Source organism: Aspergillus undulatus (genome assembly GCF_047715775.1).
Source record: "Aspergillus undulatus strain CBS 261.88 unplaced genomic scaffold BDV17scaffold_13, whole genome shotgun sequence".
NCBI lineage: Eukaryota > Fungi > Ascomycota > Eurotiomycetes > Eurotiales > Aspergillaceae > Aspergillus > Aspergillus undulatus.
The window spans coordinates 222494-245920 of record NW_027396617.1 but is presented as its reverse complement, the minus strand read 5'-3'; the positions used below and the strand labels follow the sequence as shown (position 1 = coordinate 245920).

The 23427-nt window shown below is 51.9% G+C and overlaps 10 protein-coding genes across 10 annotated transcripts; 4 read left to right on the top strand and 6 right to left on the bottom strand.

The window, feature by feature from the left end:
- Window positions 1-124: 124 nt before the first annotated feature.
- Window positions 125-2531, bottom strand: BDV17DRAFT_36144 (uncharacterized protein). The gene is made up of 2 exons (XM_073764411.1): window positions 1499-2531; window positions 125-1448 (listed from the first exon to the last, which is right to left on the bottom strand). Exons 1-2 carry the CDS (start codon window positions 2443-2445, stop codon window positions 779-781), a joined length of 1617 nt encoding a protein of 538 aa, XP_073617512.1. The 5' UTR covers window positions 2446-2531; the 3' UTR covers window positions 125-778.
- Window positions 2532-3645: 1114 nt separating this feature from the next.
- BDV17DRAFT_258300 (uncharacterized protein) lies at window positions 3646-5835 on the top strand. The gene is made up of 2 exons (XM_073757291.1): window positions 3646-4159; window positions 4214-5835. The coding sequence occupies exons 1-2, from the start codon at window positions 4071-4073 to the stop codon at window positions 5553-5555; spliced, it is 1431 nt and encodes a 476-aa protein (XP_073617511.1). The 5' UTR covers window positions 3646-4070; the 3' UTR covers window positions 5556-5835.
- A 2421-nt stretch (window positions 5836-8256) lies between these two features.
- Window positions 8257-10049, bottom strand: BDV17DRAFT_297551 (uncharacterized protein; the record flags this gene model as incomplete). Its single annotated transcript, XM_073763512.1, has 5 exons — window positions 8257-8725; window positions 8774-8952; window positions 8996-9113; window positions 9165-9634; window positions 9684-10049. 5 exons carry the CDS (start codon window positions 10047-10049, stop codon window positions 8317-8319), a joined length of 1542 nt encoding a protein of 513 aa, XP_073617510.1. The 3' UTR covers window positions 8257-8316.
- A 321-nt stretch (window positions 10050-10370) lies between these two features.
- Window positions 10371-11998, bottom strand: BDV17DRAFT_35987 (uncharacterized protein). The gene is made up of 2 exons (XM_073764410.1): window positions 11384-11998; window positions 10371-11338 (listed from the first exon to the last, which is right to left on the bottom strand). Exons 1-2 carry the CDS (start codon window positions 11683-11685, stop codon window positions 10489-10491), a joined length of 1152 nt encoding a protein of 383 aa, XP_073617509.1. The 5' UTR covers window positions 11686-11998; the 3' UTR covers window positions 10371-10488.
- BDV17DRAFT_35976 (uncharacterized protein) lies at window positions 11970-12831 on the top strand. Its single transcript, XM_073764409.1, has one exon. The coding sequence runs from the start codon at window positions 12254-12256 to the stop codon at window positions 12710-12712; it is 459 nt and encodes a 152-aa protein (XP_073617508.1). The 5' UTR covers window positions 11970-12253; the 3' UTR covers window positions 12713-12831.
- Window positions 12832-12951: 120 nt separating this feature from the next.
- On the top strand, window positions 12952-15585 carry BDV17DRAFT_280624 (uncharacterized protein; the record flags this gene model as incomplete). The annotated part of the gene is made up of 2 exons (XM_073759911.1): window positions 12952-14082; window positions 14449-15585. 2 exons carry the CDS (start codon window positions 12952-12954, stop codon window positions 15583-15585), a joined length of 2268 nt encoding a protein of 755 aa, XP_073617507.1.
- A 562-nt stretch (window positions 15586-16147) lies between these two features.
- Window positions 16148-18098, bottom strand: BDV17DRAFT_35971 (GOLPH3/VPS74 family protein). The gene is made up of 4 exons (XM_073764408.1): window positions 17612-18098; window positions 17294-17540; window positions 16739-17229; window positions 16148-16677 (listed from the first exon to the last, which is right to left on the bottom strand). The coding sequence occupies exons 1-4, from the start codon at window positions 17879-17881 to the stop codon at window positions 16627-16629; spliced, it is 1059 nt and encodes a 352-aa protein (XP_073617506.1). The 5' UTR covers window positions 17882-18098; the 3' UTR covers window positions 16148-16626.
- Window positions 18099-18445: 347 nt separating this feature from the next.
- acpA (acyl carrier protein) lies at window positions 18446-19595 on the bottom strand. The gene is made up of 7 exons (XM_073757290.1): window positions 19547-19595; window positions 19238-19490; window positions 19150-19167; window positions 18995-19075; window positions 18893-18941; window positions 18800-18838; window positions 18446-18749 (listed from the first exon to the last, which is right to left on the bottom strand). Exons 2-7 carry the CDS (start codon window positions 19454-19456, stop codon window positions 18742-18744), a joined length of 414 nt encoding a protein of 137 aa, XP_073617505.1. The 5' UTR covers window positions 19457-19490; window positions 19547-19595; the 3' UTR covers window positions 18446-18741.
- A 141-nt stretch (window positions 19596-19736) lies between these two features.
- On the top strand, window positions 19737-21071 carry BDV17DRAFT_258287 (NuoI/complex I 23 kDa subunit family protein). Its single transcript, XM_073757289.1, has 3 exons — window positions 19737-20106; window positions 20227-20492; window positions 20552-21071. Exons 1-3 carry the CDS (start codon window positions 19832-19834, stop codon window positions 20680-20682), a joined length of 672 nt encoding a protein of 223 aa, XP_073617504.1. The 5' UTR covers window positions 19737-19831; the 3' UTR covers window positions 20683-21071.
- On the bottom strand, window positions 21072-23225 carry BDV17DRAFT_258282 (putative 60S ribosome biogenesis protein Rrp14). Its single transcript, XM_073757288.1, has 3 exons — window positions 23103-23225; window positions 22950-23033; window positions 21072-22822 (listed from the first exon to the last, which is right to left on the bottom strand). The coding sequence occupies exons 1-3, from the start codon at window positions 23115-23117 to the stop codon at window positions 21350-21352; spliced, it is 1572 nt and encodes a 523-aa protein (XP_073617503.1). The 5' UTR covers window positions 23118-23225; the 3' UTR covers window positions 21072-21349.
- Between the last annotated feature and the right edge of the window lie 202 nt (window positions 23226-23427).

Here is a 23427-nt window from a genome sequence, read left to right as displayed (position 1 = left end):
TGAACCAAAGCCAGGCAAGGTAATCCCAAGCGATCGAGCCCTTTTCTATATTTCATCTGAGGCAAAGGTTTACCCCAGTACGTCATGGCTGGAGTCCGAGGGATCGGAGCCGAGGGAGTGGTTGGCGGGTGCGAGTCCCCGGCCGAGTTATCGCCGTTGAAGTTAGTTAGGTTCCTCGCTTAGGTGGTGGTCCTCACTCGGCCAGGGCACTGCAGGGAGCAGTGTACGGAGTCACCATCTGACAATCTAGCCGGGCCTAGAAAATCTTCGACTGCGTCTTAAGTTTAGCACTGTTTAGCCTAGTCTAGTCGTCCAAGAGTTAAGAACGAGACTAAGTGAGACGAAGAGTGAGGGCAAGACTATATATAGTAGGCACGCAATGGGGATTTGGTCTAGATAGATGGATCGGACCTCGAGATGGTGGTCTTAAATGTACGTCGCGTATGAACCAGGCCCTAGACAGGGACGATGCGGAGCTCACCTTGCAAAGAATACGGCCGGACGGGACGCTTAACTATGCGAAGGCCTGATGGAGGGAATTAAGGCAAGAGGACTCGAGCTGGAGCTTATGAGTTTTGGAAGGATACGGAATGGACGTCATATGGGCATTAATTTTAGAGCCACGAGGTTATTATAAATAGATTGTTGTCTTATCGGGCTGGTTCCAACAGAGACTACCGAAAATCAAACTCTATAGATGGTGTAGATGTCCATGTTCATGTCTAGTTCTAGTAGATCTAAATATATCTTCTAGTCAAATATCTACAAATATTCAGAGTTAGGCTAAGAGCCAGGACAGTAACGACTTGATAAACGTTAAATAGATACATAGTCCCAATTGTACAATGCAAAAAAATACTAGGAGGACCTGGTAGTATGGCGCAGGGCAAGCGGTAACGCCCACCGTCGTCGTGATCGTAACCGTAACGACTTCTGTGACTGCGTAGGTGGTAGCGCTGGGCCCTTCATATTCGTCTTCAGCTCCAGCTCCAGCGCGGGGTCCTGCTTCGGCGCCGTGGCCTGGACGGGCGGTAGTGGTAGCGCTGGAACCGCTGGGACCTTCAGGCTGAGGCCCTGATCCAGACCCAGTACCTTGATCAGGATGAGGAATAGCAGTAGCAGTGGCAGTAGCAGTGGCAGACTGCATCACGGGACAAACAGTCGTCGAAAAGAGAACAGTCTCCGTCGTGACATAGGTAGTGTGTTGAGAAGCCGGGCAATCAGCCACAGTAGACGGGCAAGCAATGATTGTTGCGGTGCGGGTTGAAAAGACGGTGGATGTTGTCTCTGTCGGGTTGGTGTTGGCGGGCTCGGTCTCGGTGACTGGGCAGATTGTGGTCGAGATGACGATTGCCTCGGTTGTGACGGATGTAGTCTGAGAAGAGGCGGGGCATTTAGGGATGCTGGAGGCGCAGGCGGTTATTGTTGCGGTGCGGGTTGTGAGGACGGTGGACGGAGGGGGAACGTCGGTGGTGGAGGTGATAGAGGGAATTCCGATGGTGGAAGTGGTAGGGACAACATCGGTAGTCGGTACATCTGCAGCCGTAGTGGTGGAGGCATCGGTTGAGCTTGTGATGTCCGTTGCAGTAGTGGCATCGGAGGCAGTTGTCGTGGTCCGCCGGTTGAGATTGTGTTGTCAGTTGTTGTAGTAGAAACGTCGTCTTCACAATCTTCGCTGGCTGTTGACGTAGTAGAGGCGGCGGTCGGGGTAGTTGAAGCATCGGTTGAGTTCGTGATACTGGCGGTGGTAGAGATAACATCGTCTTCACAGTCTTCGTCGCCAATGGCAGTCGTGGTGGAACTCGTAGCTGTGGTTGTTGTTGTTGTTGTTGTTGTTGCATCTTCGAAGTGCACTGTGGAAGTAGTGGCAGAGATAACAGGCCTCGAGGTTGATGTAGGGGGGCTGATCGGAGTTGACGATGGAACAACCGCTGGCGAAGAAGCAGATGGAATGACAGGAGAGCTCGGGTGAACCACAGGAATGCTGATCGAGCTCACGGGAGGTACAGCTGGGGATGAGGGAATGACAGAATTGCTGGTAGGGCTGCTCACGGGAGGTACTGCTGGAGACGAGGGAATAAAAGGAATGCTGCTTATAGGACTGCTGACTGGGCTGCGGGCTGGGGGCACTGCTGCAGACGATATAGACGAGATGGCGACAGGAGATGAGGAGGGAGTGTAGAGAGGAGTAGGAGTGGCCGTGGGAGTAACAGATGGAGTAGTGGTGGGAGTAACAAGGGGTGTATCAATGGGAGTGGCAGTGGCAGTGGTGGTCAGAGTCTCCGTCCCCGTCACGCAAACCTCCTCCTCGCCCACCGGCAGCATGAAGTTGTCGAAGTCCCACTGAATGACATTGGTGTTCGCAGTACAAGCCCACACGAGATAGATCTTGTGGCTGGACCTGGTTGGCACAGAGTCAAAAGGAGAAAGGAAGCCACTGTGCATCAGTCTCAAGCGCAGGCTTGACGGTGCTTCGCACCACCATAGTGCCCCAGCTGTCTTTGCCCCAAGCGGGGTAGCAGGCAAACCCCGTAGGAGGGCCTTTGACGCGATAGTTCACGGAAAGAGTGTAGGGCTTGGTGGTGTCCAGATTGTCAAAATTCTGGGCGAGATAAGTCTACCAAGAGGTGGAAGGGACGGTGTAGTAGGAATCGCCATCTGCAGCATGGCCGGAAACTACGCCCCCAAGCGAGGGTTGGTTATTCACCCTGAGGGCATCCCAGCTGGTCAAATCGCCAGTTCCAAATGAGGGGTTGGCGTAGGCGTTGTCGACCTTGGTGGTGCAAGTCACGGTGGCATGGGCAAGGCCAGCCAGAGAAAGGCTGGAGAAACAATTGAACAAGAACAAACACTTGACCGGCACTGAGAAAAAAAAAAAAAAAAAAAAAAAAAAAAAAAAAAAAAAAAAAAAAAAAAAAGGGGGATGTGAAGCTGTACTTATGTTGAGATCTATGTATTACTGAGGCTACAAGCCTACAAAGTAGATACAGATATACCGACCCTGGCAGTGGCTTGAGGCTTGCAGTAGTGCCTGCGTTAGCGCAGTCCGATCAAGAACAAGACGACAACCTTTGATAGATCTGGCCAAATACGCGGAATTGGGGCAATTCATTGGCCCTGCAGGCAGTGGACCAGGTGGCTTCCATGAGTTCAGTGCACTACGGACATCGCCGGCGATGAAAAAGGAAAGAACAGCCGGTATCGTGACTCGCACTGTGTCATTTCCCACGCCGCGGGAGAATCGGCGATTCCTCGCGGCAGTGAGTTATCCCATAATCGAGGGTTGTGGCCGGGTGGCGATAGTTGGGGTTGGAAGCGCGAGGAAGAGGAAAAGCTGGAGAGAGGAAGCGAGGAATCCGGAGCCGACAGCGACACCGGTGGATGACCAGGGAGCTCACTTCCAGCTCAGCCTATTTGCCGATAAGAGCTGCGACGGTCTAGAAGGGCCCGAAGAGCAAGGACAACCTGCAGGCGACGGAGTGGGGATCAGCACAGTGCGAGTGGCAACGATTGGCAGGAAATCATCAATCTACAGGCGATCGATGGGTCGGCGATCTGGACTGGCTGGACTGTGCTCAAAGTACGAGTATACTCAGTATAGAGTGCTACGTACTACTCTAAGCGTTCTATTCCTGTCAAACGGTGCTTTGAGACTGCGCGTACAAAGGGCACCCCAAAGGCTAAAAGTACAGTAAGTTAACGACCAGTAACGGATCTAGACTTATGGCCTGGTGAGAAAACCTTCTTGTGTGCAGTCCCGTGGGCGGCCCCGAAACCAAACTTCATGTGGAGCCGTGGATGAGGACGGCATGGCACCGCAGCCTCCTCCTCAGCCTGGACCTCTGGATCTTTGGACACTCTGGACCTCTGGATCTCTGGACACTCTGGACACTCTGGACCTCTGGACCTCTGGACCTGCTGGGCCTGCCGGTGTCGCCCTGCCGGACCTCCAGCTTATTTAGCTCGCTCCTGTCACTTCTGACTTCTCCCCCTCCCTCACTCCCTCCATAGTCAGAAATCCTCAACCTCCCTCACAAAAACCGACAGTCATTGTTATCTTGTTAGGCAGGATGTCTCCCATACCTCCTAGCAAGCCTTCCGATGGGAGCTTCGAGCTCTCTCCGACCCCGGCTCGCACCAAAGAGGAGAACCAAGAACGGTACGTCTTTTGCTTTTGCCCCGTCGTACAATACTCCCCTGCTAACAAATGTAGCGCATTTACTGCTGCCTCACGGCGCAAAGACCGCACCCTGGACGCGCGCATCGAATCTGCCAACCGGGCGTCGGCACTGCACAAGAAGCGCACTGGCAGAGCTCTCAAAATCACCAGAGCCATCGTTGCCGCGGAAGGGATGTATGAGGAGATCGACGAACACTACGAAGCAAAGAGACTGCGCTACCGACAGGTTCAGGACGCGCAGATCGACCAGGACTTTGACAACTCGCTTCTTGTCGGCCTGGCTGGAATGTCCTCCATGCCTAGCTTGTCGCATAGCCTGCAACTGCCCTCTTCACACATGCAGACTCCGCAGCCTGCTCCTCATATGCCTAGTTCTCAAGAATCCGGACTGGCAGATCGCCGGGCATCCACCCTCATGCCTAACCGTCCTATTCACGGCGCTCGTCACCTTAGCCTTGGAGACATCTCCCAGCTGCGCATCTCTTCTGGCCCAAGGACCGACCCGCTGTCTCGCTGTTCCAATGTCATGTCAACCCCAGGTGCCGATTTTTCACCCTCATATTCGAGCCCCATCCAGATGCAGGCCGCCCAGGCCCAAGACCAAGTGCCAAACTATGTTAATACTACTGCAAGCTGCCCTATACGCCAGCAACCGCCGCACGCTGGCTACCCCAGCAACTCACCCGAAGCTTACATGGGCGGGCTACCCATGAACAGCGGACAATTTCGCAACCGCCTTGCGTCCGCGCCCACCATCCCTTCCCAGGCTCAAGTCCACTCCCAAGTCCACTCTCAAGCCGCGACCCCAGCACCACCACGAAGCTCCGCCGCCGTCCACGGAACGACTCACCAGCACAACCGAGTCCGGTCGGAACCAGGCCCCATCCCTGTCTCCGTCTCCACCCCTAAGCTCACATCACCCGCGTCTTCATCCTCCTACAGCGGACCGTTGCGAACCAACAGCTCGTCCACCATCTCTCTGGATGCAACTGAGCCCCTGCCCACACCGCGCAGCACACCACCCCACACCCCAACCACCAAGTCTTCCTGCCCAGTCCCACTTATGGGCATGAACATGAGCATGGGCTATGGCTATGGCTATAATCCAGGCTTCAATACGAACACAAACACGGGCACTACTGCCCCCTTCAAGTATACCCCAGAGGAAATGCAAAACCTCGACTTCCATGTCGACCTTCAGATATCGCCTACAACATTGACAGACGAGGAGTTTGACGACTTTCGCCAATTTGCGTCCGGGATTGACGGCAACCATTTTCTGTCTAGTTTTGATTCTTCGATGGACCCTGGCCATGCCACTTTTGACTTTGGTCTTTCGGAAACGAACTTGGGCGGCGGAGCTGAGGTGTTCTGATTTCTCTTTCCTCTTTGCGGCGTTTTTGCTTTTCATCTTCTTCTTGTACCAATACTGGCTTTCCTCAATACCGTGCAACGGGTCCGACAATTGTAGTCGCCCCCTGCGAGATACCGACTTCCGCCTCTCTTCTTCTGTTGGGTCATTTTGGAGTATCTAGGTTGGACTAAAAATACCCACGAGCTCGAATTGCTGTCATGGCGGGGCGCGCATTGCTACAAAATCGAATCGAATTCTGAAATAGATTGAAGAATCTTTTCCATTCATCCATCTCGATACTACTAGACTCACTACCTCGATCCTGATGTATAGACTCGATGTTCCTTATTCCGGACCCACAGTTCGAAGATCTGCAACTTGCTGCAAAGTCGATCTGCGTAACGTTACACACGCTGTCGATCATTTACCCCTTGTGCCTTCGCCTCTGCCCAGGATAGCACCATCGCCCTGAGCGACGGTCGTCACCCAATTTGCAGTACTGGGGTAGTCAGGATGAGGTAAGTCAGGATAGAGTATTATAGTCGCCGGAAACGGAAAGAGAAGATCACTCAGGTAGGGAAGGGCTGAAATGACGCCCGTAGATCCTGTAACATTCCGGGTTTGGATTAGTCGCCGCAGCTTAGGTATGTACTTTCTGGTCTCGAAGATAAGGCATCCCTCGAGAGTCGAGCCAATCTTTGGACATGCTTTTATTCAGAGCACTTCGAAATTGCGAGGTGAATTTAACGGTACACCAGCAGTTCTGCTTATCCCTCTGAAGTGCCTTTGAGACAACGACAGTGACACGAGCACTGAGAAATATGTCGGGTATACTGCCGAGACAATGGCTAACACCTACACCCGTGGCCCTCGTCCAAATAATCCTTGAGAAATTTGTGACTGACCATGTACCGGGGGACGAGCTTTGGAAGTGGTCTTGATGGGTATATTACCCGGGGAAAGTGAGCGCGGACCATAATCGGGACTCGCCCGGCCTTCAGACGGACCTTGAGCCTTGGAGAGCCAGCTGTCGAGGTTGTTACTATGGTACGGTGCAGCGGAGTCCAATCCTGGTTACCAAGCTCGACCTCGAGCCTCGAGAGCTGGGAATGGGAGCGGGATTGGAAGCTCCTATGGATCCCTCAATGTCCCCCACAGCCCACGCAAAGCTAAGATGTAACGCCATCGGTTACCTGTCCAAAATAGACTTCGCCGATCAATTCTGGGAAATAACCGTGATAGGATGGGTGGTTTCACCTAGTGTTCCAGGAACTGTCACTTTACTGCACAGTGCACGGCCGCAGGTTGAGGCAGTTGAAGTGGACCTTTAGGTACCATGAAACCGTGGGCGGTTGGGATATACTCTGTAGGTGAAGGCGAGTCCACGGTTCGATTGAGCAGCCCTGAACTCTGCACCTTGCACTTGCTGCGCTTACCAACGGCACGGTCAACCTTGAGCCATGCCTGGATTGGAGTTAAATCTATCTTGGCGAGAAAGTTTTTCACTCTGAGAGTTTGTTCTGCTGAGTGGGAGGTGGGGCCGGTCCAATCTTACTGAGAGGGCGATAAGGAAGCAAGAGCACAAGCGATGCGTTTCCGATGATCTCTACCTCGATGAAAGGTGATCCCTATGTTGGATTCCATTAGGTGCCGTGGGACTCTTCGAGTTCAAGTGCATCCATCCATTGTGTATGCGCCCGTATTAAGTTGCCATCTACCCCAGACTCAGTAGTTAGCCTCCAGGTCGACAGCAGGTAAAATGCGGAGAAGTGGCCTGACCACCCCCACAGTTATCGGTGATCCTCCTTGCCACCATACTAAAATAACCATCGATCTCAATGGTCATTAGCCCACCTAGCTATGAGCTTCACGTGCAAAAGCTACCTGCTAAGCTGGTTGCTGGGAAAGTGTGACATGTGGTTATTCAGACCAGGGTTAGGGGTCACGGGATAAGTATATGCCTCGAGGTAAAACTCAGGTTTAGCGTTTGGGTTGGTATTTGTGTATCGAAAAGACGAAGACTGAGATGGGGCCGCCCGGATTAATTGGTTTTACGGGGACAATGAGAAAGAATAAACAGAGTATCGAAGAAGGTCGGCGTTGTTAGGTGGATGGGAAAGGCCCCTTTGTTCCTGCCTAATATGGACCCCCTTGATGTATATAATACAGTAAGATATCGCGGGCTCGCCGATAGGAGCTTCATTAGCAATCCGGCCTTTTTATTTTTATTTTTATTTTTATTTTTATTTTTTTTGGAACTGCATTGACAACGTAATATATACAGTTCTCAAGACCAAAAAGAAAGAAAAGAGAACACCGCAACGTGAATTGCCCGATGTCCGGGAGAATAGGAGGGAATTTGGTTGCTCTTTGGCATCGATTATTGCCGGTTTAGATCCTAACATAGAGGAAGCTGCCAATAGTCTAATCCTTGACTCGAGTGCCTTTAAGCCTCCGGGAAAGAGTTTCGGAGGGCTGTATGCTTGGATTTCCTATTCGAGCTACGCAAACGTTTCCTAGACCATCTAGGGCTCGTTTATTTCCGAGCCAACCATTCGAGCCAGGATATACGCAAGTGGTGGTGCCCCGTGGTCTGGCAAGGCATAGCTATACTGATCAAGTCCATAGGATAACATCCCTGCTAATTGCAGGGCTGCCTTGAAAGAAACTGATCAAACGAAGCCATGATCTCGTATAATGCAGTGTGTATTGTCCTCATGCACACTATGCTATTGCCGTAAGCCACAAAGTACTTGCTTTGCATAACCCTTGCTATTATAAATCACCGACTGAACAACTCCCTTCCAATCTCCCCGCTCCGCCGAACACTTATACTCGAACTACTACTCCTTCGTCGCCGGCTACGGCTCTCCGCCGGATCCGCAGGGCTCAGCCCACTGGCTCGCGCGTGCAAGTTCAAGACATCCGTCAGGCTAACTACACCGACTAGACGCCCGGAGAGCCGCGCCCCCGGGAGCGTAGACGCTGGGATCGAGGGCGCGATGGGTGACGCGGGCACGTATGGTGCTCCCGGCCCGTTTTGAGTCGATGCCGCCAATGCCGGGTTGGGAGATTGTGGTGGCGACTGTGCGTTGTTGCTCCCGTTTCCGACCATGGGAACGTGCACCATTGAGTGGGAGGGGGTAGGAGGGCCGGATGAGGACGGCGAGTGAGGGTCGGTTACCCATAACCTGTTGCTTTTAGTCGCAATTCTATTCTCTTTCAAGCAAGGGGCTTACCGGTGGGACCGAGTAGCTACTACTTTGGCCACAGTATGTGCTAGCGTCGAGGCTGGGTTAACGTGGAAGACAGGAAACGAATCTTTTCCTTCTTGAAGACCACGAGTGGAAAGGATCACGGAGATAAAGTGCGTGCAGGTATTGGTGAGAAGAGGAAGCGATGAAGATCTCGTAAGCAGCTATACCGGTCAGCTTGAACTCCGACAGTTGGAGTCAACACACCTTGACATCTGTGGTAGATATATTCCCAACGACGTTGGTGTGGTTGTCGACAACTGCGACCGATGAAATCCCTTCGGTGTTCATCAGCTGCAGCGCCTCACAGAGCATCTTGTCGCCACTACGCACGTTAGCTCAGCCACCTTGCTTTTTGTTTCGGCTTGGGACATACTTGATCGAGACGACGGCGTGAGACCCGATTTTCAACTCTCGCAATGACTGGGGATACAGCTGGTCCAGGACGGGGAAGCATCGCCCGTTCTCCCAGAGAAACTTGACGAGCCGAAATTGACTGAAAATACCCACTACTTCATTGTCTCGCCGTTCGTCGATCACAACCACACGGTGTACTCCGCCGCCGAACGTCTCGACCGCCGTTCTCACGCTGGCTGACGCGGGGAGCGTCGTCAGGGGATCCTTTCTCCCAAGCTCTTTCACGTCTCGCATTGGAATTGGAATTTGTTCCCGAGCCTTGCGAGCAAGTTCCTCGTAAGCGGGAAGGAGATCTTCATCTGGCCGGGTCAAGCCAGCTGCAAGCAGAAGGTATGTATTGAGGTCGTTGTAGTCAAAGGTTCCAACGGCGGTTTTGTGTTCCCTCGTCTCGCGGACTAGCAGTACCGGTGCGCCGGTGTCGATGAGGACCTGCTCAGTTAGCAAGTGGCCCGAGTCTAGTACATATTGGCGGTCTCACATTCGTAGCTTCCTCAATACCGGTATCAACCTCTACAAACTTCAAGTCTTCCTCGCTCACCAGCTCTCCTATCGAGATCTCTCGCCAATCGCGGCCAACGAAAGCAGGATTCACATTGTGCGGTGCCGGAGGATTATCAATCAGGCTCTGTATAGCAGCCTGGGTAAGCGAGGGTTGGCGGCGGGCACGCGGGGACCCAGGTGCTGCGCGAAGGGATTCACTTAGGCTCTGTCGGTGCTGGTGGTTCGAAGACAGCCGAGGGGTCCGGCTTCCTGTTGAAGGCGGGCGAGAGTCAAGGCTGGATCTGGGGGATGCAACGGCAGAACCATTGGTATTCTCTGTTGGAGGTACGTCGAGTTCCGTCATGATTTGGTTACTGCGGGGAGACTTGCTCCTCCACTATCGGATAAGACAACCAAGGCGGGGTAGTATGTGCTAGAAAACCTGAGCTTCCAGCTCGGCAAGACGATATTGCTGCACTTGAAGTGCAAATTTTAGAGACAAATCTTTGAATTCTCAAGGTCAAGAACGCTGGTGAGAAGTTGAAGCGAGAAAGTTGAGCTCGCCGGATTGCCAATCACGCGGCGTTGCGGGGAAATCGGCGGTGTCTGGTTGGCGGACTCCCCAACGGCCAATTACAACGGGGCACGCTATCACCTTACGCAGTATTGGATGGCAAGAATTAGATGAGGCTACGGTTCGAGTGGTGAATTTATGGTAGCATGTCTCTTGCGCACAGAGTATGTTTCCACGCGTTTTTCATGCACGGCTGACATCATCCAAGCGCAACCCACGCTCCTACTAACTAGAAAAAAGAGCTCAGCACGTCGCCAATGTCTCTAGTCCTGTCCTTCATCACGGCTTTGGGCTTCCGGGACTGCTCGCGTTGTCCGTCAAGTGTTCTCACTCGGTTGCGTTTCCTGGAGCTTGCCTCCGGGTCCACTGTCGGGGCGTCATTTGTACGCTGGAGATATACAGCCGAGTGGGAATCCGCGCGACGGGATTTTGATTTCATCTGGCCGATTTGAAAGTCCAGAACTGGAGTTTCGGCCGTAAGTAAACCGTTGCCGCCGAATGACTTACAATTGGCGTCGTAGAAGCCATAGAGGGTCTTTGGCGTGGAATCCTTCATCTCTGAGATTGTCCAGCCATCTACATCACCTTTAGACAATGTAGTGGAAATGCCAGGACAGTCGAACGCAACGACAAATTGCAAGTTTGGAAAAGCTCTCAAGTAATGGAGCGCCACCTTTGATAGATCTAATTGATGCCGCAATATCAAAACTCGAAGCTGTGTGAATGCATCTGTCGTCTCCGCCAGCTCGCTCCAGGAGCGGATGATTCGGTCTGTCAAAGCGGTCACTTGTAGGGAAGTGTCGTCGGGCAAGAGAGCTGGGTCCGGGGGCGAAGCTATATCCAAAGCAACTAGATTCCTGATCTCAGAGATCCCAACCAACTCAGGTATTCGAGCATATGAAGCTCCCAAGGTCAACACAACTCGCCAACTCATGCTATCACTCTTCGTCAGTCCCAAATAGTCTCGCATAGAAAGCTTAGGGCCTTCAATTTTCATTGAGCGGTACTGCTCGATCTTTGAAAATTCAGCTGGGTATGCAGTTGCAAGCAGTTTCCACATATGTAGACTTTTTTTGTTGCTGTGCACATGAGCTTCTGTACCATCCAACTTGAGGGAAACTTACCATCTACCCAGACAATCCCAGCAGTCACTAGCAATGCGCCAGGGCACATTCGTAAATAAAGCCGGCGTCAGGTTCCTCTGATCTGAGAGAAACTTCCGCATTGCCAAATGTCTCAGCGGAGGTGCCTCAAAAGGGCTTCCTTCCTCCCACCCAACGGGCATATATGGTGACTCATGAACCCATGTTGCGCCATTCGCAAGTGACACGGCTGGGTCAGATACAGTTTCTGTGTATACTTGGCCAGATTCTCGGTCCACTGTATGGAAATCTGGTATTGCTCTCGCGTTGGATTTTCTGGGCATGACTAGCAGCTGCGTTCAAGCCACCCGTTCCTCTCGCAAAATCAGTGGCTTCGCTACAATAAATAGAAGCATGTCAATTGGATTACCAAGGTGTCAAGTTATGGAAGAGGTTTGTTTGGTTCAGAAAACTGATCAAATGAGCCCGTTCACGTGATGTCGCATCTTCGAAAAGCCATCCGATGCATTCTTTCTTCATCAACTTTAGGCACCGCTTCGGATTTGCAACCTGCCTCGATTATCTACATTCAAAGACCCAGACAGGCTTTCAGAGCCGGAATTTTGAAAATGATACCACTGAAATGAAGTAGAGTCCGATCTGGCTGGTACAAGTCTCCGCCTTGATCAGACACCATACTCACTACGAAGTACGAGCCATCACCTGGCATCGGATCAGGGAGTTATCGCTCGCTCTTTTTAAATATGATGAAGCGCAAAAGATGCTTTAAGCGCTACAGGCTGAGAGTTCGCGCCGGGTTTGTTACAGCCACTCCACCCTGACGATCATTCTCTACTCTGCGCAACATCCACTCCCCGGCGGTTAACTAGAGTCTCTTGAGTATGAAGTAGAATGAGACACCTTACGTTTTTTTTTAGTCCAAGGACAGGTCGCTCGACGGGCGCAAATAGCAACACAAAACCACGCAAGACCCCTGTCTTGAAGCGCGGGGCCGCGGAGGCCATTATGTGGACACCCGAGAATCAAGAGGCGCTGGCGGCTGACTTTGCCAACATCATTATGTTTATGCCTGGGAGCTCGTATCGAATGGTCAGGCGCCCGGAAAAGACTGCTGATTCTGATAGGGTCACAAGCATCCCAAGGCTGACTCCCGCAGATCTAAGCGCCAAGGGACGAACTATACCCATGCGCACCGTCTATCAGACAGGTTATTCGCAGATGAGACCATCGTCTAACCCAACAGAGGCTCAGAACCTGGCCTTAAGGCAGCTGACTCATGAATCAAAGGAAAGTGACTCAGGACAGGCTGTGAGAGGGTCACTGCCTTGTGGCTCGTCTCTCAATCTATGAAAGATCACCCGGGTGTTTAGCCCCAGGTTTTGAGCGGTTATATAAGAATAGCGCCCAGGCACCGTCAACATGGAGGTCCTTTGTTGCTTTAAGGTCGCAATCTTCTGGGATTCCTGTATCCTGACTTCTTGATAAATCTTCAACAAACACACTTTCGCTTCGTTGCGGGGTACTTGTCAATCCTCCAGGCAGAGGCCGCGCCACCTACTGTAGGTAGCAAGCGCCGCAACATTTAAACGATGAGTTCTCCCGTCATTCAAACAAAGGACCCTACTGTCCTCCAAAAGCTGGAACGGTTCTCAAATACTTGGAGACGGTATTCCAGCATGGTTCGAATCGTTTCATCCACGCTATTGAGACAACCTTCACAGCTGGCGGATGCTCAGCAGCATACCGTCTGGCTGCTGGATAATACGGCTTATAGGCAACCGGCCTCGCATATATCCGGCGAACCTCATTCATGGCGGGTGGAAGTCGTGGCCTGCGTGTTCCGGAAAGATAGTCGACGCGACGTCAGCAAGTTCGTCGCAGTGATTGCGGATCTTGTCGGACTTGACGGAGAATTGGGCACGGAGAAGGAAATCCGCCATCGCATCGCACGACGATTACAGCCTTTCCTATACCATGTCGTTCCAGATCATTCAATGATGCTAGAATTGCCTTTACCAAACCATACCGCTCAAATACATCAAATCGGGCCTACAGGAGATGATGGCATTAGTTCGCAAATGATAAACACTGGTGTCCGTCATATCGCTGATGGAGCTCGGGTACGGTCCCATATTCGAGGTTTGGACAAGGCATCGATGGAAACAACCTTTGCGGGCCCCGAAGGCTGGCTAGTCGTGTCTGATATCGACGATACGATCAAATACACCAAAACATCAGACACCACGGGGATACTTCGTACGACGTTCGCAGAAGAGCCAAAGCCTATCGCGGGTATGCCGCAGCTGTATGCTCGAATCGACAGGCGGTTTGAGCCCACATGGTTTTACCTTTCTGCGTCGCCGTACAATCTGTATCCATTCCTGCGCGGGTTCCTCCGCGATCATTTCAGCCCTGGAACACTGGTCCTTCGAGACTCCTCCTGGCTGGATATTAGCGAACTAGTCAAGTCATTCACCGTGAATACGCTGGAATACAAAGTGGACCGCATAAGGAAGATCCGGAGATGGTTTCCGCGGCGGCGAGCGCTCTGCATTGGAGACTCCACACAAACGGACCCTGAAGCATACGCCGAAATTTACAGAAGGCACCCCGAGTGGATCCATGCGATCCTTATCAGAAAGGTCATGGATGTGCCTCATATGGAGGAGCAAAACTCGCCAAAGAGATTCGCGGAGGCTTTCAAAGACGTCCCAAAGCACGTATGGCGCGTTTTCGAGCAGCCGAGAGAGGTTTACGACATGCTCGACGAGATTAGGGCAAGAGACAACGCAAGCATCTTCACTTAATCCTCCGCAATTTACCATGTCAGTTTGGGGTGATCACGGATAAATCATCCACTTGCAATTGCGGTTCTTCGGGTGCTGATTTACATGGCTGTCACATTTACGTCAAAGCAACGTTCGGTGGCGAAACTCAACGGCGACGGTATTTTGATGTTCCCGGCGACGATTCATGATGTTCAATCTTTGAGGGACATTGAATCAGACCAAGACAACTTCTCACGATCCTGATAGCGTCGAATATTCATTTGTTCTGCCGCGACAACACATCTTGCATACTTCGAGATGAAGCCCGCCAAGAGATACTCCACGACAATGGACGAACAGACGTTCGTCCCAGATACGATGCGGGCTCTGTATTGGTGCCCGGCCTCCACGGCTATTCGAGATGGTACTTCTTTAGACAACCCAAGAGTGGATTCGGAAACGGTATTCGATACAGACTTTCCTACTCCCAAGCCATCTCCAGCTCAATACTTGATAAAGGTTCAAGCAGCCGCATTTTCACATGACGAACTCCGACTAGCAAAAGAGCTCAACCCATCGAAATCAATCCCGCAAGTCCCCGTACACAACGTTTGCGGAACCGTCATCAGCACTCCTTCCCAGGACCACGACAAGCCCGATGGCCCGAAATTCAAAGTAGACGAGACCGTCTTTGGCCTGATCGACTACTCTCAAGACGGCGCAGCAGCCGACTACGTGCTAGGAACAGATGACGAACTCGCCCACAAACCCCAAAATATATCCGCCACGGAAGCAGCCACCATCCCCTTGCCCGCCCTCACAGCCTGGCAAGCCCTCTTCAAGTATGCCGGTCTTGACCCTACCAAAGGCAAAGACCTACGCGTCCTCATCACAAATGCGCATCGCAGCGAAGTGGGCACTCAAGCTCTCCATCTCCTTCGATCCAAATCCCTATTCCCAAACTACAATCCTTGGATCTGCGCCACCTGCGCTTCCGAAGATGCAGCGAATAAAATCCGCCAGACCTTCCAAATTGACGAAATTATTCAAATCCCCGAACCAGTCCCCAAAGGCTTCGACCTAACAGCCATTTTCCGCCGCAACAAATGGGCGCCCGTTGACGTGGTCCTTGACTGCACGTGCGAAGACATCCTCCACCAATCGAACAACCCGGCTATTATCAAAGATGGCGGCGCCATACTCTCGGCCGTTGACGCGAATCCTGTCCTCAACTTCGATCCGAGGAAGAGCGACGGTGAACCCCAGTCGCGGTTCGTCTACGTGGAACCGGACGGGAAGACTCTAGGCATGATTGCGAACATGGTCGAGAATGGTACACTACGCGGACGAGTCGGGACGGTTATTGACTTGGTTAACGGCGCCGCTTGTTTGTCTCCGAATGCCATGGCTGCTGGCGGCGAGCGAGGCGGGATACATGTTTTGAGAGTGAATTGATCTGTTATGCTGATTATTGCTTATTCTTTTTCTTTACCCTCCGTGTCTGTTACAATCGCGCGCGATGCTTTTTGTTTTTTCGTTTTTTCAAGCGGTGTGTATATTCTCTTCAACACCGTATTTTAGAAGCTCAACAATATAGAACATCATTCCCTCCCTTCTCTTTCGCCCTCACCATGCCTCCACCTACCAGCTAAGCAAGAAGAGGCATTCTCAACTAGAGCCACCCGTACCCGAATCCAGGGAAAAGCGAAGATGAATGATAGAAACCCTCTGTTCCCACAGAACCAAAGGACAATGAATGGCCAATCAGGATGCAAGGAATTCGATCCATACCCATCAGTTAGCTACCGAGCCCTGAATTCTTCCGTTTGGTGTTCCTGGAGGTCTATTCAGAGTTCATGAATATATATTTGGATGAATACCTGGTAGGTTAGCAGCTCACATAAGCATAGACAGCCTAGATACCATGAGGACATTAGGTTTTATGAGCAAACAGCCGTCGAAATAGCGCCTAGGTAAGTAGTATTTAGTTGCTTTGACCCATCTCTTATAACCGCACATTCTGACCAAACCCAGACAACCGGTCAACGAACATGATAAGCTAGACACACCTAACCTAACTAGAAGAACACATACTCGAGAAAGAGAAAGAGAAGAAAATTATCATAAAGTAATACATTGGCTGAAACGCTTTGCGCTAGCGGATTCATACTATACTATTAAACACTGTCTGTCCGACCTTAGCAAAAAGCCCAACTGAACCTTCGTACGCCGACTATTTCAACAATCAAGACAACGGGAGACGGGAGATGGGGTTTCTTTTGTTCTTTTGATGGAGACATTTTCCATTTCCAGGGGCTCCCGTGGTAGAGGAGGGTAGAAACGCTGTTTGACTGACATGATAATGTTTGATGTGATGGGTGGATGGTACTGGTAGGCTTAAGTTAAGGACGAGAATATGGACCGAGAGAATAGGATAATTGGCAATAGATGGGATCGAAGAAGAGAAGAAAGAAAAGTACAAGTGCGTGCGTGGAGTTAGAGGAGGGAGTCGAGTCTAGTGAATACGCTCAGACAGGCTGCGACAACCTAGTAAAATGTAAGTAATGGTTCTGGGGATTTGATAGCGGATGTGGTGGGTGGGTGGTACCTCTAGTTGAAGCTCCTTGTCGCCCTTGTTCACTTCGTCGTTGATGGCCTGGGCCAGATTGGCCCCGATCGATTGAGAGCCACCGGGCCGCCGCGCGAATGGCCACTGCGAGTACTCTGCCAGCAGTTCGTCCACCTGTGCAAAGGCTCTCTCCCGAGCTTCGTGGCTCATTGTGACCAGCGCATTCTCCAAGACGTTCGCTGCGTAGGCGGCGCACACCATAGTGATGGTGCGCAGGTAGCGGAATTCGATATCTTCAGGGAGCCATTGGTTGGCTGGGAGGATCACGGTGCGACTACTGCAGATGTTGCGCACTCGGCGGTGAAGGTCATCTTTGGCGCCGCCGTCGGCAACAGGGTGGGTGGCCATATCGAAGAGAAGGAAGTTTCGCTTTTCAGTCCGAAGGATACCCTTGTCTACGAGGCCCTTGGCGAGACGTTCGCGCACTTGTTTCAGTTGATATCCGATCTTCATCAGGTTCCATGTCTCGCCTGTTGTTCGCGCATAAAATTAGCGTACCGCGCGCACCTGAAGTCGATTTTCCTTTGGACATACCGCTCATCAGGTCGATCCAGGAGTTGACGCTCATCTTCTCACTCGACTTCATCATCTTCAATGCCTCGTCCAGCAAGACTTCTCCCGTCAATGTGTCGTCAATAACTTCAATCACCCGATCGGCCAGGGGGAACCTTCGTCGAGTGGAATCCTTCTGCATGCTAACCCGACCGCGCAGTGCCAGCTCAATTACAATGCATCCTCGTAAAGCGTAGGAAATGTTCTCGTTCCAAAAAGACAGGTAGCCCTGCGCACCTGTCAGCCAATATCCGCTCGCAAAGGCGCACCAGACCTCCGCGGGGAAAGGGATCAACCGACCTGCTTATCCTTCAACCCGAGCAAAAGCACCTCTTCCATGAGCGTAAGCTTCGGCTGCTTGCTCCGCTCTTCTGTCTCGCTGATATCCCTGGGATCGAAAGCAATCTTGTGTCCATTTTCTGAGTTCGTGTATGACGTCTCGGGGATGCGGTTGTCCATGGCGGAGCCGTTCCGGGAGACAGGGGAGGAGACTCTGCTGTCATCGTGGTCGTCTGCGCCAGTGGCTCGACCGCCACCTCTCCGGCGAGTCAAGCCCCCGGCTGAGGCCATTAGGATGGGCGAGGATTTGTGTCGAGGCGGGGTGTCGAAGGAGGTAAGCTGCGGTGTTTGAGCCGCAACGTGTGCCCACTGTTGCCGTACTCAGTTGTCTGGTTCGAGAAGCCGATGAGTACCGTCGGTGTTAGGAGAAAAAGAATTCCACGGCGGCGATAGAGGTGGTGGGAATGTTTGTTGAGGGTGGTAGTTGAGCAGACGAGGAGGGAGAAGGAGACAAAAAAGCTCCGCCCGAGAGTTGATTGAGATAACCAGCAGATCCGATTTACACGGAATGGGCTGACTCGGAGGTCACACGAAGAGATCAATGTCCCAACGATGAGAGTACTTGGAAGGGCCAAAAAAAACAGTCGACTCGGCTGTACAATTTCTTTGAGCAACGAGAGCAATTGCCCAGAGGAGGCTCGGCAGAAGGTGTCGGGCTATCTGGCTCTAACGCGCGTTTCTTAGTGTCCGCGGTGACGAAAACCCATCAGCGCTGTCGTCCCGCGCTTTATTTCCTGCGTCTAATTTTACTTTAGTCTCTTTTATGTTTAAAATACTCTGTACAGTGTCGAAAAGTTTCATCGCGGACTTGTTTGGTCTGTTTTGCCTAAGTTGTGACGTTCTATAGCTCCATCGGACCGGGCTCCCCCACCAGAATACCGTGAACTTTTGGGAATCCGGATCAATCAAAACTGCATTGAAAGTGATATACACGATATAGGAAGGTGAGCATGTATCAGCATACAAATTAGCGCCACGCTACCCAGAAACCCCTACTCTATAGAGTCCTGCATAGATGCACGCTAGACGTCCCCATTCTTTTCTATCTACCCCTCGACAAACTCTCTCGATTACTCGCATTAAGTACGTATTTAGTGAGCTAGACAGGGGTTAGCGATGCTTGTTGAATTTGAGAGATAATGCGCTTACCATCGGGCTGAGCAAGGATGTACTCAACAGCCTTGTCGACTATCGGGAAACATTAGTAAAAATTACGATTGCCTCTTCTGACAAAGAACTTACCACTGTGGATGGCGTCGGCCTCCTTGTCGGGGATCTCAATGCTGAATTCCTATGTCGAAGTCAATATCAATGAGAGCACGCGAACAATCCTGTTAGCCATACCTCCTCGATAGCCATAACAACCTCAACGGTATCCAGGCTGTCAAGTCCAAGGTCATTGGAGAAGTGAGAAGAGCCGTTGATCTGTTTGTTCAACATGTTAGGATGTTTTCATGTCGACGGTGGGCAGATATAACGACGCGTAATTAGCAACGCACCTTGTCAGCTTCGGTGACCTGTTCAGACAAAAAGTCAGTATATGGATTTTGACCCCGTCTTATGCAGTCATTCAAAGAAGTAACGCACCTTGTCGAAGTTCTTGAGGAGGTTGACTATCCGACCTTCAACTTCGTCCTTAGAGAGGCCGGCAGGGGCGGAGTAGGCGCGGACGGCCTGGAAAGCGAAGCGAGGAGCGAATTGAGCCGGACGAGCCACTGGAGAGGTACGGATCTGGAAAGCAGCCTGGGGCCTGATGGCACGAGGGACAGAGGCCCTCAATGAGCGGACAACAGCGGAACGGAACATGGTGACGGTAGAGGAGGGGCGCGGTGAAAATAGCCTAAAAGTTAATTAGATAATCTCAATGAGAAGCTAAAGAGCTAAATTGTATATTACCTCGACAGGAAAATGGACGAAGGGACGCGAAGGGGAGCGATGGGGAGCTTTGTCTGATGCAGTCGAGATGAACCTGAATTTGGCGTTGCGGCTTCGGGGAAAGCAAAATCCCAGCGGGCGGCCAATCAGGGCGCGGCAGAAAGCAATGACCTAAGCCGCCTGCAAAACCACTCCAGCAACCACCGAACGACTTTGAGATCCCCAGCTGCTCTAGTTCGTCCCCTCCCCCAATTGACCTCCCCCTCACTCTCCTCTCCGTCCTTATATCGACACTCCATCCCCCCGATGGCTTCTTCCAGATCTGCGGCTAGGCTGCTCGCCTACCGCCGGCCTATGCCCTCCGTGTCCTCATCGTCTCTCGTCCCGACCGCAAACTTCTCAACCTCGGTGACCAGGGCTGCCACACCTCATGGACCTCCTCCGCCTGGCTTCCGTCTTCCGCCGCCCAAGCGATGGGATCAGGCGTCTGAGTCTTCTTTGGACAAGGCTAGCAAGTACTTCCTCATGTCGGAGATCTTCCGGGGAATGTACGTTGTCTTGGAGCAGTTCTTCCGACCACCGTAAGTATTCCTCGCGATTGTGATATCAGATACCTTCGGATGGGCGTGCGACCAGAGAAATTAGTTCGAACGAACGCTTTACATTTGCGACACCAAGACAGCAATGCTAACGTGACCCAGTTACACCATCTTCTACCCCTTCGAGAAGGGTCCCATCTCCCCCCGTTTCCGTGGCGAACACGCCCTACGACGCTACCCTACCGGCGAAGAACGCTGCATTGCTTGCAAGCTCTGCGAAGCTATCTGCCCTGCCCAGGCAATTACCATTGAAGCTGAAGAGCGTGTGGACGGAAGTCGCCGGACGACACGATATGACATTGACATGACCAAGTGTATCTACTGCGGTTACTGCCAGGAGAGCTGCCCGGTTGATGCCATTGTCGAGAGTATGTTTTCCCGACACCGTTACGCTACAATTGTTTGAACGATTCTGACATCCATCCAGCTGCCAACGCAGAGTATGCCACCGAGACGCGCGAGGAGCTGCTATACAACAAGGAGAAGCTCCTCGCCAACGGCGACAAGTGGGAACCTGAAATCGCTGCCGCAGCCAGAGCCGATGCCCCCTACCGATAAATTTATCAGTGTCTTCATAGAATGATATGAGAAAAATCCGTCAAGAAAAAGCAGATTCCCCAGATGATTGCCAGGCGACCTTCCTGCAATTGAAGATTTCATTATTCCCCTCTCACTCTGTACATAACCCATCAAGCACTTGTCTGTCTCTTTTACTGCTATGTACTTGACGGATTCGTAGGGTATTTGATACCTAGTTTCCGCTCCGATCCTCTTTTCTGTATCTGCGATGTTAGAAGAGATTTGTGTTTTAATATCGTTTAGGGACCAATCAACAGTATTTCCTTTGTGGCACTTCCTTCAAAAGCATTGACAGGGGCGGCGTTTGCAACAGTTGGTGTGGCTCAGGGTCGAGTCGCTCCTGCCTAAATCATGCCATGCACTACAGTCTACAAGCACAGTATCAGAAAAACAGCACTCAAGAACTCCTTTTTTGTATCAATATATCGCTACCAATGCATATATGCACAGAAATGACAGAAACCCCCTTATAGATACCAAAACACCAAATATCCGAAGCCCATTCTCACTTTTGTTGACTTGCGCATCCTCATCGAGTTCCGTTCCTCCCTCACCTCGGACACAAGCCATATCCTGCTCATCACGGGATAAAGATATACACATTCATCAATAGGTACATCATCCACTCAGAGTCCCGCGCCTACCCTTATTTCTTCTTCCCTCCGACCTTCGCCTTGAAGGAGCCCTCGAATCCTGGTCGGGGTTTACTCTTGCCTCCGCCGGCAGCTTTCTTGCCGCCTCCAGACTGGCCCTTTGATTCTCGGCGCTTTCGGAGGTTCTCTTCTCGCGTCTTTTGCTTCAAGTCCTTGCCGCGCTTGACGGTGTCAAGACGGTCCTTCCACTCCCGTTCAGAGCGCTTCTTGGCAGACTCCTTGCGCTTCAGCGCCTTCTTGAGCAGGCTGGTGTTGTCGCGGACTCGCTCACCATGAGCGCGCTTCTTGGCATTTAGCCACATGTCCTTCTCTTCGATGTCGGCGCGCTTCTCCTCGTCTAGCCCTGCAAGCCGGGCTTGCTTGGCCTCGGCTACTTTGAGAGCTGCGGCGGCGTCTCGGGGCCCGGCAGTCTTGGGCTTCTCACGGACGTTAGCCAAGCCGGGGTCGGCGATTTGGCCATCAGCGAAGACGACGCGGCCAAAGGCATAGCTTCCTGAGCCGACTGAGTCGGCGGGTGATCGCGGGGATGCGAGGAGTGAGCCGGAGCCACCTGGGGAGAATCGACGGGTCATGGCCTCATCTTTGGCTCGTTGTTCTTCTTCCTTGGCTTTTTGGCGGAGTTCCTTCTTGTGTGCTTTGCGTTGTTCGGCCTTTTGTCGTCGAGCTTCGATGAGCTCTTGTCGGTTGCGGGCGGGTTTGCCGTTGAGGCCATCTGCTTGGCGCGCGGCGCGGAGCTCGTCTAAACGCTTTTGTAACCGGCTTTTCAGCTCTTCTTGAGAAGGTTTGGGAGGTTTGGGTTCGGATGATGTTTTGTCGTCGGAGGGGGGCACGATAGATGATATAGAAGAGCTACCTGACTGGGGATTTGATGTGTCGAATTCCGGAGAATTCGGGGCTGAGGATGTGGAGTGGTCTTCGTTGAACTCGAGGGAGAGTCCTTCAGCAACAGGGTTCTCCTCACCGTCAACTTCATCGTCATCGTCGTCCTCGGCGGCTGGTTTTTCATCAGACTTGGCAGTCTTTGAGTTGGCCTTTGATGTCGCAGCATTTTTAACCTCATCAGCCTGCTGTTTCTCTTGTTGCTTTGTTTTCTTAGTAGCGTCTTTAGCTTTCTTCTTCTCCTTTTGCTCCTGCTTCTTCTGTGCCTTTTTCTCTTCCTTCAGTTTGCGGGCTTCAGCCTTCTTCTCAGCAGCATCCGGATCCGCAGAGGTATCGGTCTGTTTTTGCTTCTTGGAAACTGCATCGCCCCGGTTCAGTCCCTCCCTCGGCAACTCTGAGCCTAGCTCGGCGTCGTCAGACGAGTTGCCATCTTCTTGGTCTTCATCGTCATCTTGTTCGCCACGTTTGCGTTTCCGTGCTTTCTCGTCCATCACGTCCTTTGCCGTTTTGGCGCTCTCGGGGTCTAGTTTTGCCCGTTTCGCTTCACGGGCTTGTTCTTTCGTTTGCTTTTTTCGTTTCCATTGATCCTATCGGGGAGATATTGTCAATGCCATGCACACGAACAAGCACGGATGGGAAAGCAGCGAAGATCCAAGGAAACACCAGCGACAACATTCTTCCTTCGCGAAACAGAAGCAGATGGGTAAAACATACACTGCCATCTTCACCATAGTAATATTTAGCCGGAATCAACGAAAGTAACCCATCAAAGGCCTGTGCGTGGCTTCGCAGCCGTTCCTGATAGAAAAGAAACTTTCATCAATCTTGTCTTCCACAGAGAAATTTCGAAAGAGATCGGATATGTACCTCGAGATCAGCCATTCCGCTCTTCTCTTCTCTTCTCTCCAGTAATCTACACTGCTCAACAACCGGACTAGAACAGGACGTATAGCGGTCTTCGCAACGAGTCGGTCGAGAGCGAAAACCGCGATACGCTTGAATAAAATTTGGGTGGGTTGAAATCTTGGCATTATGGATCCTCTGTGTGGCTAGCACGTGATTTAGTAAAGGTGCCGGCCCCGGGACACGGGCCAAGTCCCAAGTGATGTGCCAGCCTATGAGAGTGCGTTTACATGGAAAGTAAGCAGTCATGATGAGTCTTTCTTTCTCGTTTTTGACACATGGCGTTGAC

Coding starts and splice junctions, on each gene's coding strand:
- BDV17DRAFT_258287 (XM_073757289.1), top strand. CDS start 19,832: ATGGCTTCTTCCAGATCTGCGGCTAGGCTGCTCGCCTACCGCCGGCCT. Junction 20,107..20,226: donor GAGCAGTTCTTCCGACCACC/GTAAGTATTCCT, acceptor AACGTGACCCAG/TTACACCATCTTCTACCCCT. Junction 20,493..20,551: donor GGTTGATGCCATTGTCGAGA/GTATGTTTTCCC, acceptor ACATCCATCCAG/CTGCCAACGCAGAGTATGCC.
- BDV17DRAFT_35987 (XM_073764410.1), bottom strand. CDS start 11,685: ATGCCCAGAAAATCCAACGCGAGAGCAATACCAGATTTCCATACAGTG. Junction 11,339..11,383: donor TGGGATTGTCTGGGTAGATG/GTAAGTTTCCCT, acceptor TCATGTGCACAG/CAACAAAAAAAGTCTACATA.
- BDV17DRAFT_35971 (XM_073764408.1), bottom strand. CDS start 17,881: ATGGCCTCAGCCGGGGGCTTGACTCGCCGGAGAGGTGGCGGTCGAGCC. Junction 17,541..17,611: donor TCGGGTTGAAGGATAAGCAG/GTCGGTTGATCC, acceptor ACAGGTGCGCAG/GGCTACCTGTCTTTTTGGAA. Junction 16,678..16,738: donor ACAAGGAGCTTCAACTAGAG/GTACCACCCACC, acceptor ACATTTTACTAG/GTTGTCGCAGCCTGTCTGAG.
- BDV17DRAFT_258300 (XM_073757291.1), top strand. CDS start 4,071: ATGTCTCCCATACCTCCTAGCAAGCCTTCCGATGGGAGCTTCGAGCTC. Junction 4,160..4,213: donor AAAGAGGAGAACCAAGAACG/GTACGTCTTTTG, acceptor TAACAAATGTAG/CGCATTTACTGCTGCCTCAC.
- BDV17DRAFT_36144 (XM_073764411.1), bottom strand. CDS start 2,445: ATGCACAGTGGCTTCCTTTCTCCTTTTGACTCTGTGCCAACCAGGTCC. Junction 1,449..1,498: donor TTGTCCCTACCACTTCCACC/ATCGGAATTCCC, acceptor CCCTCCGTCCAC/CGTCCTCACAACCCGCACCG.
- acpA (XM_073757290.1), bottom strand. CDS start 19,456: ATGTTCCGTTCCGCTGTTGTCCGCTCATTGAGGGCCTCTGTCCCTCGT. Junction 18,942..18,994: donor TTGTTATGGCTATCGAGGAG/GTATGGCTAACA, acceptor ACTTCGACATAG/GAATTCAGCATTGAGATCCC. Junction 18,839..18,892: donor GGCCGACGCCATCCACAGTG/GTAAGTTCTTTG, acceptor GTTTCCCGATAG/TCGACAAGGCTGTTGAGTAC.
- BDV17DRAFT_258282 (XM_073757288.1), bottom strand. Junction 22,823..22,949: donor ACTATGGTGAAGATGGCAGT/GTATGTTTTACC, acceptor TCTCCCCGATAG/GATCAATGGAAACGAAAAAA.
- BDV17DRAFT_35976 (XM_073764409.1), top strand. CDS start 12,254: ATGAGACACCTTACGTTTTTTTTTAGTCCAAGGACAGGTCGCTCGACG.